The following is a 14124-nucleotide window of genomic DNA, read 5'->3' on the forward strand; positions in this document are numbered from 1 at the left end:
ATGCGACTGTACTGTCAGTCCATAGGAATTTCTGATGAATCTCGACGTCGAGTTGTTTCGTTAGGTATGCGAGCAATTTTGCACCGATAGTGCACTGACAGTTCCAAACGTGAGATAGTTATTGATTGATGAAGTGGCGCTAACCGTGATTTCGACATGATGAGTGACACTTTGTGGGGAGAATTCCGGCGATCTTGGACCAGATATGCCACCGCGCAATATGCCGTTGCTGATGTATCTGTAAATACATGGAGGTCGAATTTTGAAGTACTCTCGTTTCCCATCTCGACAATCATTCGATCGATTTTCAGAGCGGGTATAGTCCACTGATCGATGAGTTGTTGCCGCTCAGCTTCCTTTTCAGCTGGTAAGGTGTCGTCCCAGCCCAGGTTACTTTTCCATAACGACTGGAGAAAAAGTTTTCCAAGGAGAGTAGAAGGAGAGAAGAAGCCTAGTGGGTCGTAAATGCTGGCAATTTCTTTGAGTATTTTCCTTTTGGTCCATTTGGTATGATCTGGTGGTTTTTGAGGCAGAGAGAGCAAGAATTCGTCGGTGGAGGTGTCCCATAGTATTCTAAGCAGTTTCTGCATTTGAGGGATTTTCCCACCTTCTTCCTTTTCGAAGAATTCGTTGAGCTCTGGAGAATTACTTGCATATGCTCTCAAGTTCATGCCAGCTTCGTTGAAGAGTTCTTTTGATCTGGTGTAGAATATTTTTCCCTGGGTGCGGGACAAGAGGTACCCGTGAAAACTGGCTGACCGCTCCTGTCCTCCCTTCGGCACCGCGCACCTCCGCGTAATTACGGCTGCCGCTCCATCAGCTAGACATTCTCCACGACCGCCTGAGATCACCTACACCCCGCCTCCCTATTGCTCTCTAATCAACGCCGCGCGCGACGTTCGCGACGAAGCGGTGGATAGTGCGAATTTTGAAGGGGGGACTGAAGAACGAATTGCCGAGGCGAATTCTGATGTACGGTAAACATAATAGTAAACTAAGCGCATATTATTGTGAATAAAGGAGAAGAATAGGTAAAAATTATTTCAAAAAGATGCTCCAGGTAAAAGAATGACACGCATATATTTTCAAACATCTCATAATTTAACACATTTCATGCCCTAAGTTTTCTATATAAACTAGCAGTGCATAAGTATGTGTTTGTCACGATGCCATTCAACGAGTTCGTGTTCAACTTTCAACTGCGGCAGTTATAATAACAGCAACATTATGCGCTTATTACTTTGTATACATTCTTTAACTCCTTTCTACATTTTACCTTTTCAAAATTTTACATAGATATAATGTTTATGTAGAGCAAGTATTGAAATATGCCAATATTTGACATATTTCAATACTTGCTTGTACGTCTTATACAGTTTTATATAACAAACCTTTGTATGGCTCTTCAAACTTCTTTCGTTTTATCGCTCCATTTCTATCTATTCTCTGCATAAAATCAATATGACAGGTTAACTGTATTAATAGCGAACAGAGACCTTTGTATCTTCGAGATATACCTTTGGGTACAGTGTATGTCTGCGAGGCATTATTCGCGCCTCGTTAATCGTTGGATGCCAGTTTTACCCAGCTAGATAAACAAAAAGAAATCATTAGAGAAAAAAAGTAAAAAAGATAGCATAACACCGATCAGTGAGACATTTTTTGAAACATATCTCGCATTCCCAGAAATGGATGAGTGTTTTCCACCTAATAAGTCGAGACAGGATAATTTCATTTTCACTCGCATTTCTAAATTTCATTTGTAAATGGCATATCACTTATACAAACCTATTTCATTCCTCCTTTCTTTTATATTAATTTACAAGCACACTTTATGTAGACCTTCAAACAAGATTTAATACCAGGTACTTTCCTTTCCGTTCGACTTTAAAAGCGCATCATAAGAGCTGTAAGCGCGGTGGAAAAAAATCGTCGTAAGAGTGGCAGACGCGGCGAAGTGGGTGGGGAGGGTGGCGTGGGCGGGGCGTCTTGAAGACGTAGCACAAGAGGAGCAACCAGGCTACTGTAGCGATCATGACGGTATCAGGAGACGCGCGGTGCAATTAACGACGCTCATTAGCCTCCTTGATACGCGGCGGCACATCATACGGGTACCTCTTGACCGTTCCCCTTTTTCCCTCGTCTACACTTTTCACGCCATGGAAGACATTATCCACGTATGTGTTTCGTAGGTCTTCGGAAAGAGGAGTTGCCTAGTACTGTTGCAAGATGATGGTGGATTGTTCCGGCTAGCAGAAACGGTGAGCAGATGAGCCCGAAGAGGACGTGAACCTGTAGGTCTTCAGATTAGTTGACGTTACTGGTTTTGAAATGTCATGCAGCCATAGGAAGCATGTGAAGTCTCTGCAGTCAGGATGAAGTCCGACCATCAAAAACGCCTTTTCGATGTCACTTGTCACCAAGATTTCATGGAATCGTGAACGAATTAAAATACCTGCGAGATCAGGCAGAAGTACGGGTCCACGATACAGTACTTCGTTTATGCTTGGGCTGCCTTTCATCTTCGCTGAGCCATCAAAAACGCATCGCATTTTAACGTTGTTATTCTCCTTTTTAATCACACCGTGATGCGACAAATAATGGGAAGGCTTCTGCATTTCGTCCATAGGTACTTCTTCTATAATTCCTTTTTGAAGTTGTTCCATAATCACGTTATGGTACGTCTTCATGTAAGATGGGTTCCGCTTCAATGATCTCACGAGGCTGGAGAGTCTTGAGAAAGCTAGAGGGAAGTTGTCCGAGAGTTCAGAAGGATCGGACTTGAATGGCAACTTGACAATGTATCGTTGTCTTTCACTGTCAAATGAGATGTTATCGTTGAAAAATTGGAGACATACATCATTATCCTGTTGACTTGGGTCATCCATTATTCCAACGGATTCCAATTTCCAGAAGTTACTCACGAGCTGCGAGAAGACGTCATGATGGATGGGATTGGCTATGTCGTTGTCGTCGCTAAGATAAGTACAAGTATTAGCATCTCTAAGACTGAAGAATTTACCGGTGGTCACTTTGCCGAGGTTGGTGTGAAGCAAGCGGCAACCATTTAAAAGTTTCTCGTAGTGGAAGTTCTCTGATAGGATCATATCCCAAAAATAGTCATTTCCGATTAGCACAGATGGCTTGCAGGATGAGACAGTGAATTCTCCATTGTTCGTGTCTTCAGGAAGGTGGACATGTCTTAAATTTCCTGTAAGAGTTGGCAGCGACTTCACTTCGAGCTGCCTTTGTCCATTCTCTGTACAAATGCCAATGACGTGGCTATTGGATTGGAGATGGAGAGGAATTGTTGTTCCGAAGGTCGATACAGAGATGTCTTCTTGTGTATGGCCTGGGAGATGCAGGACCTTTGCTAGTTCATCGGTAATGTAAGAGTGGCTTGATCCTGAGTCTAGAAATGCTAACGCCGTGGTTTCTTTTGACATGTCCAAAGGATTGAATACCTTGACCATAGTGCACATGAGAATGCCTTGTGAGGAAGAGAGTCCGTGAGCAGTTGGAGACACAGATGTGCACGTCATAGCAGTCGTATTGTTTTCATCCGGACGAGTTTTCGGAATGAAGTCTTCTGTATTTGTTTCTGCGACATTGACGAAGTTTCGACGCATCCGAAAAGGTTGTGTCGCGGTCGCGTGTCCCTCTTTGTTTTTTGTCGGTGCTGCTCTCGCATTCTGTTGTCGTAGCTGACGTTGTGTGAAGCATAGCGATGAGTGATGACGTTTCATGCAGAATTTGCAGGAGCGTTTCGAAGGGCACTCCTTAGTAGAATGTCGTTCCGATAAGCAGTTGTAGCAAAGGTGCTGCTCCCGTGCTTGCTTATTTCGTTGTTGGGCAGTTGGAAAGACATCACATTCGATAGGAGCGTGGTTATTGCGCTTACAAAGAGGACACGTCTTCGATCTGACCTTTGAAGGTGGTGTTCGCATTGTCCGTTGGGTCCTTGTCCTCGAAATCACATGGAAGCCATGGTATTGGTTTTGTGGAGCAGAGTTCTGTCGGGAATGATATTCCATTTCGAAAAAGGTCGTGTCCTTGCGCACTATGTCCGTAAGGACTCGTAGGAGCTGACTGGGTGAGAGGTTGTGACTGTTAGACGTTCTGTCATATATTTTGCTCCAGACGCGTGCAGGCAGTTTGTTGAGGAGAATGGCTCCTAATGCCGTTTCCCTTGAATCGTGTTCGTCGTTTGTGAATTGCCTAACGAGAGAAAACATGCGGTTATAGAATATTTGGAGATTACGTCCCTCTGAATCGCACGGAGGCAGTTGTGCGAGCTTCGTGTAGAGGATATGCTTCATCAAGACCCTGTCGTCAAAATGGGCCTTCAGGATGTCCATCGCGATTCGGTAGTTTTCGGGCGTCAGTGATTATCCTTGTATGGACTGCAGTGCGCGGCCTCTTAGGCAAGACTTGAGGAGGGAGAGCTTGGTAGTATCGTCGAGCTGAGTTTTGTTTCCGACCAGCGTTGCAAATCTTGAGGCAAATTCAGGATAATCGAGGAGATTGCCGTCAAAGGTAGGGAGCTCTAGCTTGCTCAGTATTGATGCGTCGACAAAATTCAGCAAAGAGCTATTGGTGGCTGGAACTTGCGATCCGATGCTTTTGTCCCGTGAGGTAGTCCTCATTGTAGTTGTTGCGGCTTCGGTCCGATTCAGCCATGTGTGGTCGTGTTCCTCTTCCGGGGATGTATTGAAGGAGTCAGAGGGTATGCTGAGATTGCGGCGAGTGAATTCTTCATCCATCGTGTTCAGCAGTACATCCATTTCTTCCAGTTGGTTGACAGCCTCGGTGATAGACGTGCGATAATCTCCATACTTAGAGACGTATTCATCGAAAACTTTTAGTTTATGTGGATCGGATTGTTGAATGACGATCCATTCATCGTGAAGTTTCGTGATCCTTGTATATGTCTTGAGTAAACTGCTTCGTGTGGTACTGATCTCGAGGCGGAGAGCTTCGATTTCATCGTCATCGAGGTTGTCGAGCTTCGGTTGCTTGGGATCGACGTTGAATTCTTGAGCTGTGAGTGCAGCCGCGCTACAAAGACGATGAAGTTGCTTCTTGAAATAGGCCGATGAGGCGTCGTATTCTCGTGCTGTCGCGTTTCGACATTTGTTACTTGACGTAGACTTGAACTCGCTTGCAGAGAGAACTTGAACGTGGAGATGAGTGTTGGACGGTGGCGAATAACGCAGAAGGCAATTCGTGCGTGTCGTCCGTGGTCGCCACTTGTTTCGATCCCGAGGACTTAGATGACGTGGGCTGTGGCGTAGAAATCCTTTATTGGTACATGGGCCACGGAAGCAAAGAAAGTATTTGCTGGGTGCTTATATAGGAATTAACATTGAAAGACTCTCCATTTTTACTTCTCTCTAAGGATCGTCCATATGATTCGGCTGAATGGAATTTAAGTTTACAAGTCCATATTGACAATGAATAAGCGTTATTGGCGGAGGAAGGCAGAATATTGTCAAATGACTAGGCGAGAAAAGCATGAAGGTTTAGAGGAATGCGAATATGCGATTTGTTGAACTTCTGTAATGGCACAGAAGCTACAGGTACTTACCCAAAACTAAACCAAAATCGGACAACTGTGCCAAATATTGCTACGTACATTGAGCTAGTGAATAAGAATATCTCAACACATGGTTATTACATACAATGGCAATAACACAAGATATACAACTACACGAACTAACACAGTTAACATCTCTACGGCTCCAACACCACCCCACTCCGGAACTTTCTTCTTCCGTCAGGTAGCCTTTTCCAACTTGAACACGTCAAACTTCTCAGAACACAATGAAGAAGGCGGTCTGCTGTTCTCCTCCAAAACGTGACCAAAGAAGCGAAGACCTGTTTTTGTGTTCTTCGAGTGTCCCTGGCGGTGCAAGATGTTGAAATCTTCCACGTATCATCCACCAGTATCTTGAGTCACCTTGACTCCCGTTGATCTTCGAACTGGTCGAGCGGGAGCCAGTAATTCTTCCACTGGTCCCGATCGCGTACCAGAGTCGCCCAGTGGTTCCTCCTTTCGCGTGGGACCCGAAGAGCATCATAATTTTCTTTGCAAGACATCGTGAAGAAATCTGACCATTGGGTCGGCGGTCCTCCTGCAGTGCGTTTGATGTCGCGTGGTATCCAGTCGCTTACGGCTACGGTCCAACGATTGTCGTTAAAGCACATCACGTGTCCGACCAAGTTTATTTTACTCCCCTTGGCATACGCAGCGTCTCCTTTAATCTTCGATCGCTCGCGTACGTGCGTGAAACGGGATACTCCTAGCATCACTCTCTCAACTGCGCGTTCAATGACGTTCACCGCGTTTTCTTTCTGCCTGCAAAGTCTCCAGGTTTCCGAAGTATAGGTCAAAGCAGGAAGTACGGTGATGTTGAAGAGGTGAGCACGGAGCCGGGTGTTCTTGATCCTCTTCACCACATCGTCGATGCTCTTGAATGCTCCCCAAGCCGCTCGTTTCCTTCTGCCCAGCTCGGAGGTCAGGTCGTTCATCATGTTCAGTTCCCGACCCAGATATGCATGTCTTCCCATTCCAATGCTCGCATCGCGTTCTCAAGAGTGGCAGTGAATATTTTGGGTGGAATTGTGTCACCGTCACGAACCTCTCTCTTCACGTCGATTATGACATTATTGTAGAATGGGGGAATTTTGGTCGTGAAGTTGCTATACGGCTCACGAAATATCTTTATGTATGGAGTAGGGACGCCTTGGTTGTCCAAGGCCTCCACGACCGTTTCTGTCTCAACTGAGTCGAAGGCCTTCTTCAAGTCGATGAAGGTGAGACAGAGAGCGAGAGAGAGAGAGAGCGGCATCTTGTACTCTCATGATACCTCGATGAGTTTCGAAATAGTGTGAATGTGGTCAATCGTGCTGAATCCTTTTCGAAATTCTGCTTGCTCGCATGACTGTCCTTCATCCAAGACTTTTTCAATCCTATTAAGGATCACTTTTGTAAAGAGCTTGTAGATGACGGACAGTAAGCAGGTTGGGCGATAGTTGCCGATGCCATGTGGATCTCCCTTTTTACTCGAAAGAGATGAGTACCGACGGAAGGCTTTTCAGGTGTTCTGGTCTTATTCTGTCGGGACCGGGTTCCGTACGATTTCTTACCGACATGATAGCATGTCGTATTTCGGACGGGAGAACCTCTGGAATGACATGTCCGTCTACGTTCAGATGGTGAGGTTAGGAGTGGACGTGGCTGTCGAAGAGATCACAGTTGAAGTCGTAGATGATTTTCTCCATTCCCCTTCTCGATGCAATGGTTGTTCCCTTCGGGTTCCGAAGAGCAGTCATCCTCGTCTTGCGACTGGCGAAGTCTCGACGGGCATAGCGGATGCTTTTCCCCGCCTCTGCAGCTTCAGCCAGCACTTCTCCTCTTCTCTCTTTAAAGTCTTCCTTTATCGCCTCTCTGCAAAGCCTTGCGAGCTCGGACGTGAGTTCTTGGTTCCCTGCGGTTCGTGCTGCTCCACGCTGGCGTATCAGCTCAAGAGTTTCAAGAGACAGGCGTCTCTTGGTGGCTTTAAAACTTTCAGCCTTCTTCGTGCAGTCGTGAAGATGTTCAACGAGCCGGTCATATTTCTCGTCGATGCTGTCCATTGCGGAATCTTCCAAAAGCCGGCTAGCGTAGAGAAGAGATCCCAGTTAATGATAGTTCTGGGATTTCTCTTTCTGAACTTGGCGACTTTCTCTTCTCTCTTTGTGAAGGAAAATCTTCCTCGGAGGAGGCGATGGTCCAATCCCGTATAGAACTTTGGCACAACAACAACGTCCGTCAGGCAGAACCTTTTATTGACGATGATGTAGTGCATTTCATCACGGTACCCTCCACCGGGTGACTCCCACGTCCAACGTAGAAAGGAGGGCCTCTGGAATTGCGAATTCCCATGAATGGTCTTAGTCGTCATGATGAACTCGGAGAGCCTCTCCCCCTGTTCATTCCATTGTAGGCTGTGGATCCCGATGTGAAGTTTCTCAGGCGTTCCTCCTGGGCCAACTTTAGCGGTCAATTATGACCTTGTAGAAGACATGATCGTCTCTCTAGTACTTCTCCAGGTCCATATAGAAAGCTTCGATTTTTTCTTCTTCGTACCTTGATGTTGGAGTGTAACCGACGAAGATAGTCAAAGCTGGCGTTGGACCACATTTTCTCATCCGCAGACGTCCGATTCGGGTCGTAAGTTGTTCGAAAGAGTCGATATTCTTTGCCATACTCGTGTTGACAAGAACACCAACTCCACCGACTCCTCTAGTGTCGCATGTTCCTAAGAACAGCTCTTCTACAGTTTCATATACGGCGTTGAGAGGGTGACGTCGTCTCGTCTCGGTCACTCCAATGACTACTTAATCTTCTTGGCTTGCATCATCAGATCTTCGATGGCCGCTTCCGATGCAAGCGTACGTGCGTTATAAGTACAGATCGTCATTCTAGTCCTTTTCCGTTTCGGTAATCTATATGACTCCTGCAACCCCGTCTTTCCTGAAGCTACTGTACCAGGCTTTCCTCCGGAATCAGGAGACTCTTTTCTATTACTGTGTTTTGAACGAAAATTTAAAACCCATGGGCAGGTTGCAAGCTTCTAGTTCATTGAGTCTTGAGAGAGTGTTGCGCTCTCCCGGAGTGGACAGGTGGAGTTTATTTGTTGGAGGCGGCTCCAAATCGCCTCCCTTGCACCTCCCAGTCACTTGATTGCAGGCTTTTGGCCGGACAGACGTGCGGGATACAAGGATGTCATGAGTCAGTCCTGGCTCAGCAGAAACAGGGAGTCCATCCCCCGAATCCACCCGCGTCTCTGGGCAAGCACAAGGTCACTTTTGGTCCGCGATTAGATCCCCTATCCGCCACCCGTAGACGCGCCACGTAGCCTCGCGACTAACCGGCTGTGATCCCTCTAGTGAGAGAGATCCGTGGTCCACCGGTACATAACATAAAATTCATAGTGGCATACCATAGGTCAAAAATACACAACCAGTCGTCTAAACGGCTTCCTTTCCAAAGAATCAAATATCTTCATCACAGCAGACGATGCTGCTCAAGTCTCCGGTCTGTACATCATGATGAGGCGAATTGCAGCTAGGTAGACTCGCAGCTTGACTTCGTTGACTTTGATGATGGGGGTCGACCGCAAGCATTTCGTTAAGGAGGTGAATGCAGAAAAGGCCCTAGCTCATTCGATCATTTGTCTGCCCTCCCTGATTTCCGTTGAGAGTCTCGAGGGGACTCACATTTGCTTGCATTCATCATGGCGGAACCATAATCTGCAGGCTGCAACTAGCTGGAGAACATCTTTTCATCTTGCCGCTATACTGTTTTAAAAAAACATAGGCTTTCCGCGAGTTTTTGTCTTCCCACATTTTTTTCAAACTCCTTTGTTCTTGACATCCATTCGTTTTCGCGATCTTGTTGCAGTTGACGCAACTTCCATCCTAGACGCTTTTCCTGGTTAAAATCGCCAGCGTTGCCGGCGGCACGTAGAGAACTGTACGTGGATCCTGTCTTGTTTCGCGATGATAAGGCTCGCCTGTTCACATAAGTCATCCAGACGATTGCCGATCTGAAATGGACTCCGCAAGATGATACCATTTTCTTGACACTTCGAATTGTTGCTCAGTCCCATCTTTGCATTTGCATCAATTCCACCAACCAGCATCTGCTGGCTGGGTACTTAGAAATCAACGTATCGAGTTCATTGTAGGAGATGTCGTTATTTTTGTCTTTAGCGGTTTCCGTCATATCATAATCGTCATAAGTGCGTGGGCACTTATGATCATACATGAGATAGTCGGACCAGGTGCTCCTATCCCTTTCACTTTTGTACGGTTGCCGAGGGGACCTCTTTCACTTTTGGACGATTGGCGAAGAGATCCTCGCTATTTAAGCTGCACCCCATGAGCTGGACCCCCTTCACCTGAAATGTGTCCGGCTACTCCCTATCGCACCTAGGCTTATGATCTAGAGTTTACGTCCTCTGCGATTCCTCAGTCGTTCGAAGGCGCATTTAGGCGATGTTGAACGACCATGATAACCTGGTGGGTTCCTCCACCAGGTTGTTATAGTCGTTCCTCACAGCTATCGCGCAGCCACCCTTCTTCTTTTCATCAGCGTCACCGCAGTAGGTAGTGTAGTCTCTGACACTGATGACGAGGCGGTCGTTTATGCTTCTTTTCTGTAACGCAGCAAAGGACGCATAGAGATATCGTAGAAACCTGGATAGGGCGGTTTGTTTGAGTTCACTCGATAGTATTCGGCAGTCCAGCGTGACGAAACGAATGGTTGTTGCCAAAGGTTCTGTGCTCTCCTCAGTCAGTTGACGTTTCAGGTTATAGGCTTTGGCAATGCACTGGACGACAGTCGGTAGGTGAGAGGCCCGGTAGACGGGGTAGAGTCTTCAGTCCCAATTCGTTCAACTTCTGCAGGGTCATTTCTGTACCGTGTGGCTGAGCGTTGTCGTGGGGCAGGATTGATCCCTTTTTGTTGACCGATCCCGGGCACACACTACAGTTTTCGGTGCATTTCGTCGATTTGTTGGCAGTACTTTTCCGCTGTAATCGTTTCGCCCAGTTTCATGAAGCTGAGAAGCCTTGAATGATCTCCAAATGTGGATCATTTAGAATGAAATCTATCAAGTCTTGCTCCTTATTTTATATAAAAAAGGGAAAGTATTGTCAGAAAGGCACCAATCTAATTTCACAGCAAATGCCGCTACTATTAATTTTCATTGATCAGTGAACGCGACCGAAGCGAACGCCAGAAAATTTGAAGTCCGGCGTTAGCAGAATGGTAGTATACAAAGCCAAACTATTATAGCAAAATTTTATTTGGAAATACGTCATTTAAAATATAGGTAACAAAAACCGCAAGATCCTTCTTGACAACCTAGTACCCAATGTGTAATTGGTTGATTGCGTTTAATGGAAGCGGGACTAACACGAGTAGCTAGCAATCAGGCTTGTATAAGCGGCCCAATCTGGTCACCATTCGTCATCTACAAGCTCCTTACAAGAGTGATTCTCAACAACATTGAAAAAGTGTTAAATGAAGGACTACGTTGTTAGCAAGCAGGATTTTGAAGTGTTCAGCACTATTGGCCGCATTCACACTGTTTCAAAACTAGTCGAGGTAGGTTCAAATCTCGTCTCGTGAAAGTACGAGATGCCGCTATGTCTCACCTTCGAGAAGGCATTTTACTGAATTGAAAGAGAAGCAGTCTTGGACAACCAAAACGTCTCTACTCAGCAAATGAAGGTACTTCGAGAGTTGTATACTAATTTCAACAGCGGAGTTTTGCCGTTCCACAAGAATTCCGTCACTGACGTGAAGAGAGAAATTCGGCAGGGTGACACAATCTCATCTAAAATATTCATGGCCGCTCTCGGGAACGCAATGCGAAAGCTGGAAAGTGACGATTTGAGAGTAAAGGTTTTCGATCTGCAACTTCATCATCTTCGCTTTGCTGGTGACACCGTTCTGGGACACTGTAGCCTCCAGCCAAGGGGAAGGAACGCTGACCGAATCTGACAAAACATGTGAATATAGCAATCTTCAGCTGAATTTGCGAACGATTTTCATGTAAAACGGATGAGTACCAGATGCTCCACCTACGAACGGAACGGACATATCTGGAAGCACCAGTTACTTTTATCTGGGTCGGAAAATGAACATGAAGAAGGACTTGTCCCTCGAGCCGGGCAGGACGAAACGAGAGGTCGGGAATTGAACATGATGAACGACCTGACCCCCTAGACAGGAGGAGACGAGCGTCTTGGGGAGCGTATAGGAGCATCGAGGATGTAGTGAAGAAGACCAAGAACACCCGGCTCTGTGCTCACCTCTTCAACACTACCGTACTTCCTGGTTACAGTACGAGATGCCGCTATGTCTCACCTTCATCGATCTATGCTGCAGAAACCCAGGCACTTCGCATGCACCCGCTACACGCAATCGAGGGACGGGATTTCAAGTTCTCTCGTATGTCAGGGATCGAAGATTAAAAATGCCACCGTATTTGCCAAGGAAAGTAAAATAAGGTGACCCTGACACGCGATGCGTTACAAGGACAACTGTTGAACTAGAGCCCTGAGCGACTGAGTCCCACGTGATATTAAGCGCACTACAGGAAGGCGGCCTATCCGATGGCCAGAATTCTGCACAAAGTGCTTTAAAGAGAAATTCGATGCTCTTTCGTTCTGCGCGAGAAGAAATTCCACTGGGCAACACTTGCGCGCGATCGGGACAAATGGAAGTGTTACTGGTGCCCGCTCAAGCAAATCGATGAACAACGAGAGTACAGGTGATCAAGGTGATGTAATCACTTGATAAATGTAAAAATTGCTGAAATATAACTTGCCGATCTCTGGCTGTTCAATGGACGTCTGCGTATGTAGCACTTATCAGCTTAGAGATGTCATCATTCCGATGTTATGCTTTATTTTTTACCTAATGAATATCGTGAACATTATTAATTCTAAATAAAAAGATCTAACTACTCAAGTTTGAAATCGAATCATCTCGCGTAACAGTAACATTTACTAGTTTGGGGGACACAGACCTCACACGAGTCAAAAGTTACAGTCATTTCGCAGTTTCGACATGAATCATTTTTCAAATGAGCGGGACTATAATTTTGGTGCAGTAATAGCAACCACGAAGAGGTGCGTACAGCTCGAAAAGTGATTTTCAGTCCAAATGGAGTTGATATAGAGGAGACTTTTGTTTTTTTCAAATGTTATGCGGAAATGCTCGACAACACTAACCTTACCAACTTCTATTGAGTTATTGAGTTCGAGTTGTTACAGCTTATTTGGAATCATCACTGTTCGTTATTTGATTATTTGTAGTCGTATACCGGCAACCTGTCTTTTTCTTCTTCCTGGCGTTTGTCCCGCGTTGTTGCAACTTTCTGCTTTAGTCTTCCATTTGGTTCGATCCATCGCATCAGCCGTACACAAACGCGCATCTATCATATCCAGTTTCGCATGTTGCGACCAGCAAATCCTTGGCCTCCCGCGCGGCCTCACGCTTGAAACGTCCTGCTTCAAAGCGGTTTCGGCAGCAGAATTTTCCTTTCCTCACAAGAGATGACCAAACCATCTCAGTCGCGCCTCCTTCGTCTTTTCAGTTATCGGGACGAAGCCGAAGATAGAGCGTACAGTGTCGTTGGACACTTTGTCTTTTAGCGTTACATCTATCGTCCACCTCAACATCCGCATCTCCATAGCGTGCAACACTCTTTCCAAGGCTTTCGTCGTCGGCACCGACTCACACCCGTGAAGAGCAACAGGACGCACAATCGTCCTGTAGATCTACGACTTCAGTCGAACAGGGACTTTCTTGTCGCACAGTATGCCTGTTGCCATTCTCCATTTCATCCATGCCGCATTAGCTCGACCTTCTTGATCAATAAGGCCTGTGGAAGTCACCTTGGATCCAAGGTACTTGAAACAGTCCACCGTGTTTAATTCGGTGTCATCAACACGAACTGAACCATCCTCTATCCTTGGTCCGCACTCCATGTACTCAGTTTCTGATACATTGAGGCGCAATCCATGCTGCTGCAGCCGATCCTTCCAAGACTGTACTTGTTTTTGAAGATCATCTTGAGACTCCGACGCGAACATGACATCGTTGGTAAAGAGTAGAGTCCACGGATGCTGCTTCTGGATTCCCTTCGTTATCGTGCCCATGCACAGTATGAACAGCAGGGGTGAGTGTGAACCTTGATGAACCCGCACTTGTACAAGGAATGGCCTGCTTGTTCCAGCAGCACTCCGCACAGCACTGGTAGGCTTCGCAAAGCAGCTTCGTCCACCGCACGTATTCTTCTGGTACCCCATGCGACCTCATGGCCATCCATAACAGCTCATATGGGACACGGTTGAAAGCTTTCGCTAAATCGAGAAAAGCAAGACGCACACCGCGGTTCTTCTCTCGATGTTTTTCCAGGAGGATACCAACAGCATGGATAGCATCTACAGTGCTGCAGTAGTATCTATAGTGCATCTATAGTACAAAGCCGCACTGGTTGAGTGAAACGCTGACAATCTTCCTCAGACGACCTTCCAGGACGCTCAAAAACCTTCATCGCA

At 46.3% G+C, this 14124-nt stretch overlaps 7 protein-coding genes across 8 annotated transcripts; 1 reads left to right on the forward strand and 6 right to left on the reverse strand.

Moving 5' to 3' along the window:
- Positions 1-14: 14 nt before the first annotated feature.
- On the reverse strand, positions 15-671 carry RB195_022864 (uncharacterized protein; the record flags this gene model as incomplete). The annotated part of the gene is made up of 1 exon (XM_013448424.2): positions 15-671. One exon carries the CDS (start codon positions 669-671, stop codon positions 15-17), a length of 657 nt encoding a protein of 218 aa, XP_013303878.2.
- Positions 672-2249: 1578 nt separating this feature from the next.
- Positions 2250-4358, reverse strand: RB195_022865 (uncharacterized protein; the record flags this gene model as incomplete). Its single annotated transcript, XM_013448423.2, has 1 exon — positions 2250-4358. The coding sequence occupies one exon, from the start codon at positions 4356-4358 to the stop codon at positions 2250-2252; it is 2109 nt and encodes a 702-aa protein (XP_013303877.2).
- Positions 4359-4388: 30 nt separating this feature from the next.
- Positions 4389-6851, reverse strand: RB195_022866 (uncharacterized protein; the record flags this gene model as incomplete). Of its 2 annotated transcripts, none has more annotated exons than XM_064210105.1 (3): positions 4389-5139; positions 5960-6590; positions 6716-6851. In XM_064210105.1, 3 exons carry the CDS (start codon positions 6849-6851, stop codon positions 4389-4391), a joined length of 1518 nt encoding a protein of 505 aa, XP_064065986.1. The 2 variants fall into 2 exon arrangements, with proteins under 2 accessions (XP_064065986.1, XP_064065987.1); XM_064210106.1 differs by having other exon boundaries at positions 4389-5283.
- Positions 6852-7224: 373 nt separating this feature from the next.
- On the reverse strand, positions 7225-7638 carry RB195_022867 (uncharacterized protein; the record flags this gene model as incomplete). The annotated part of the gene is made up of 1 exon (XM_064210107.1): positions 7225-7638. The coding sequence occupies one exon, from the start codon at positions 7636-7638 to the stop codon at positions 7225-7227; it is 414 nt and encodes a 137-aa protein (XP_064065988.1).
- A 441-nt stretch (positions 7639-8079) lies between these two features.
- Positions 8080-9689, reverse strand: RB195_022868 (uncharacterized protein; the record flags this gene model as incomplete). Its single annotated transcript, XM_064210108.1, has 2 exons — positions 8080-8303; positions 9620-9689. The coding sequence occupies 2 exons, from the start codon at positions 9687-9689 to the stop codon at positions 8080-8082; spliced, it is 294 nt and encodes a 97-aa protein (XP_064065989.1).
- Positions 9690-11278: 1589 nt separating this feature from the next.
- On the forward strand, positions 11279-11557 carry RB195_022869 (uncharacterized protein; the record flags this gene model as incomplete). The annotated part of the gene is made up of 1 exon (XM_064210109.1): positions 11279-11557. The coding sequence occupies one exon, from the start codon at positions 11279-11281 to the stop codon at positions 11555-11557; it is 279 nt and encodes a 92-aa protein (XP_064065990.1).
- Positions 11558-13341: 1784 nt separating this feature from the next.
- On the reverse strand, positions 13342-13872 carry RB195_022870 (uncharacterized protein; the record flags this gene model as incomplete). Its single annotated transcript, XM_064210110.1, has 1 exon — positions 13342-13872. One exon carries the CDS (start codon positions 13870-13872, stop codon positions 13342-13344), a length of 531 nt encoding a protein of 176 aa, XP_064065991.1.
- Positions 13873-14124: the final 252 nt, after the last annotated feature.

Source organism: Necator americanus, chromosome X (genome assembly GCF_031761385.1).
Source record: "Necator americanus strain Aroian chromosome X, whole genome shotgun sequence".
NCBI lineage: Eukaryota > Metazoa > Nematoda > Chromadorea > Rhabditida > Ancylostomatidae > Necator > Necator americanus.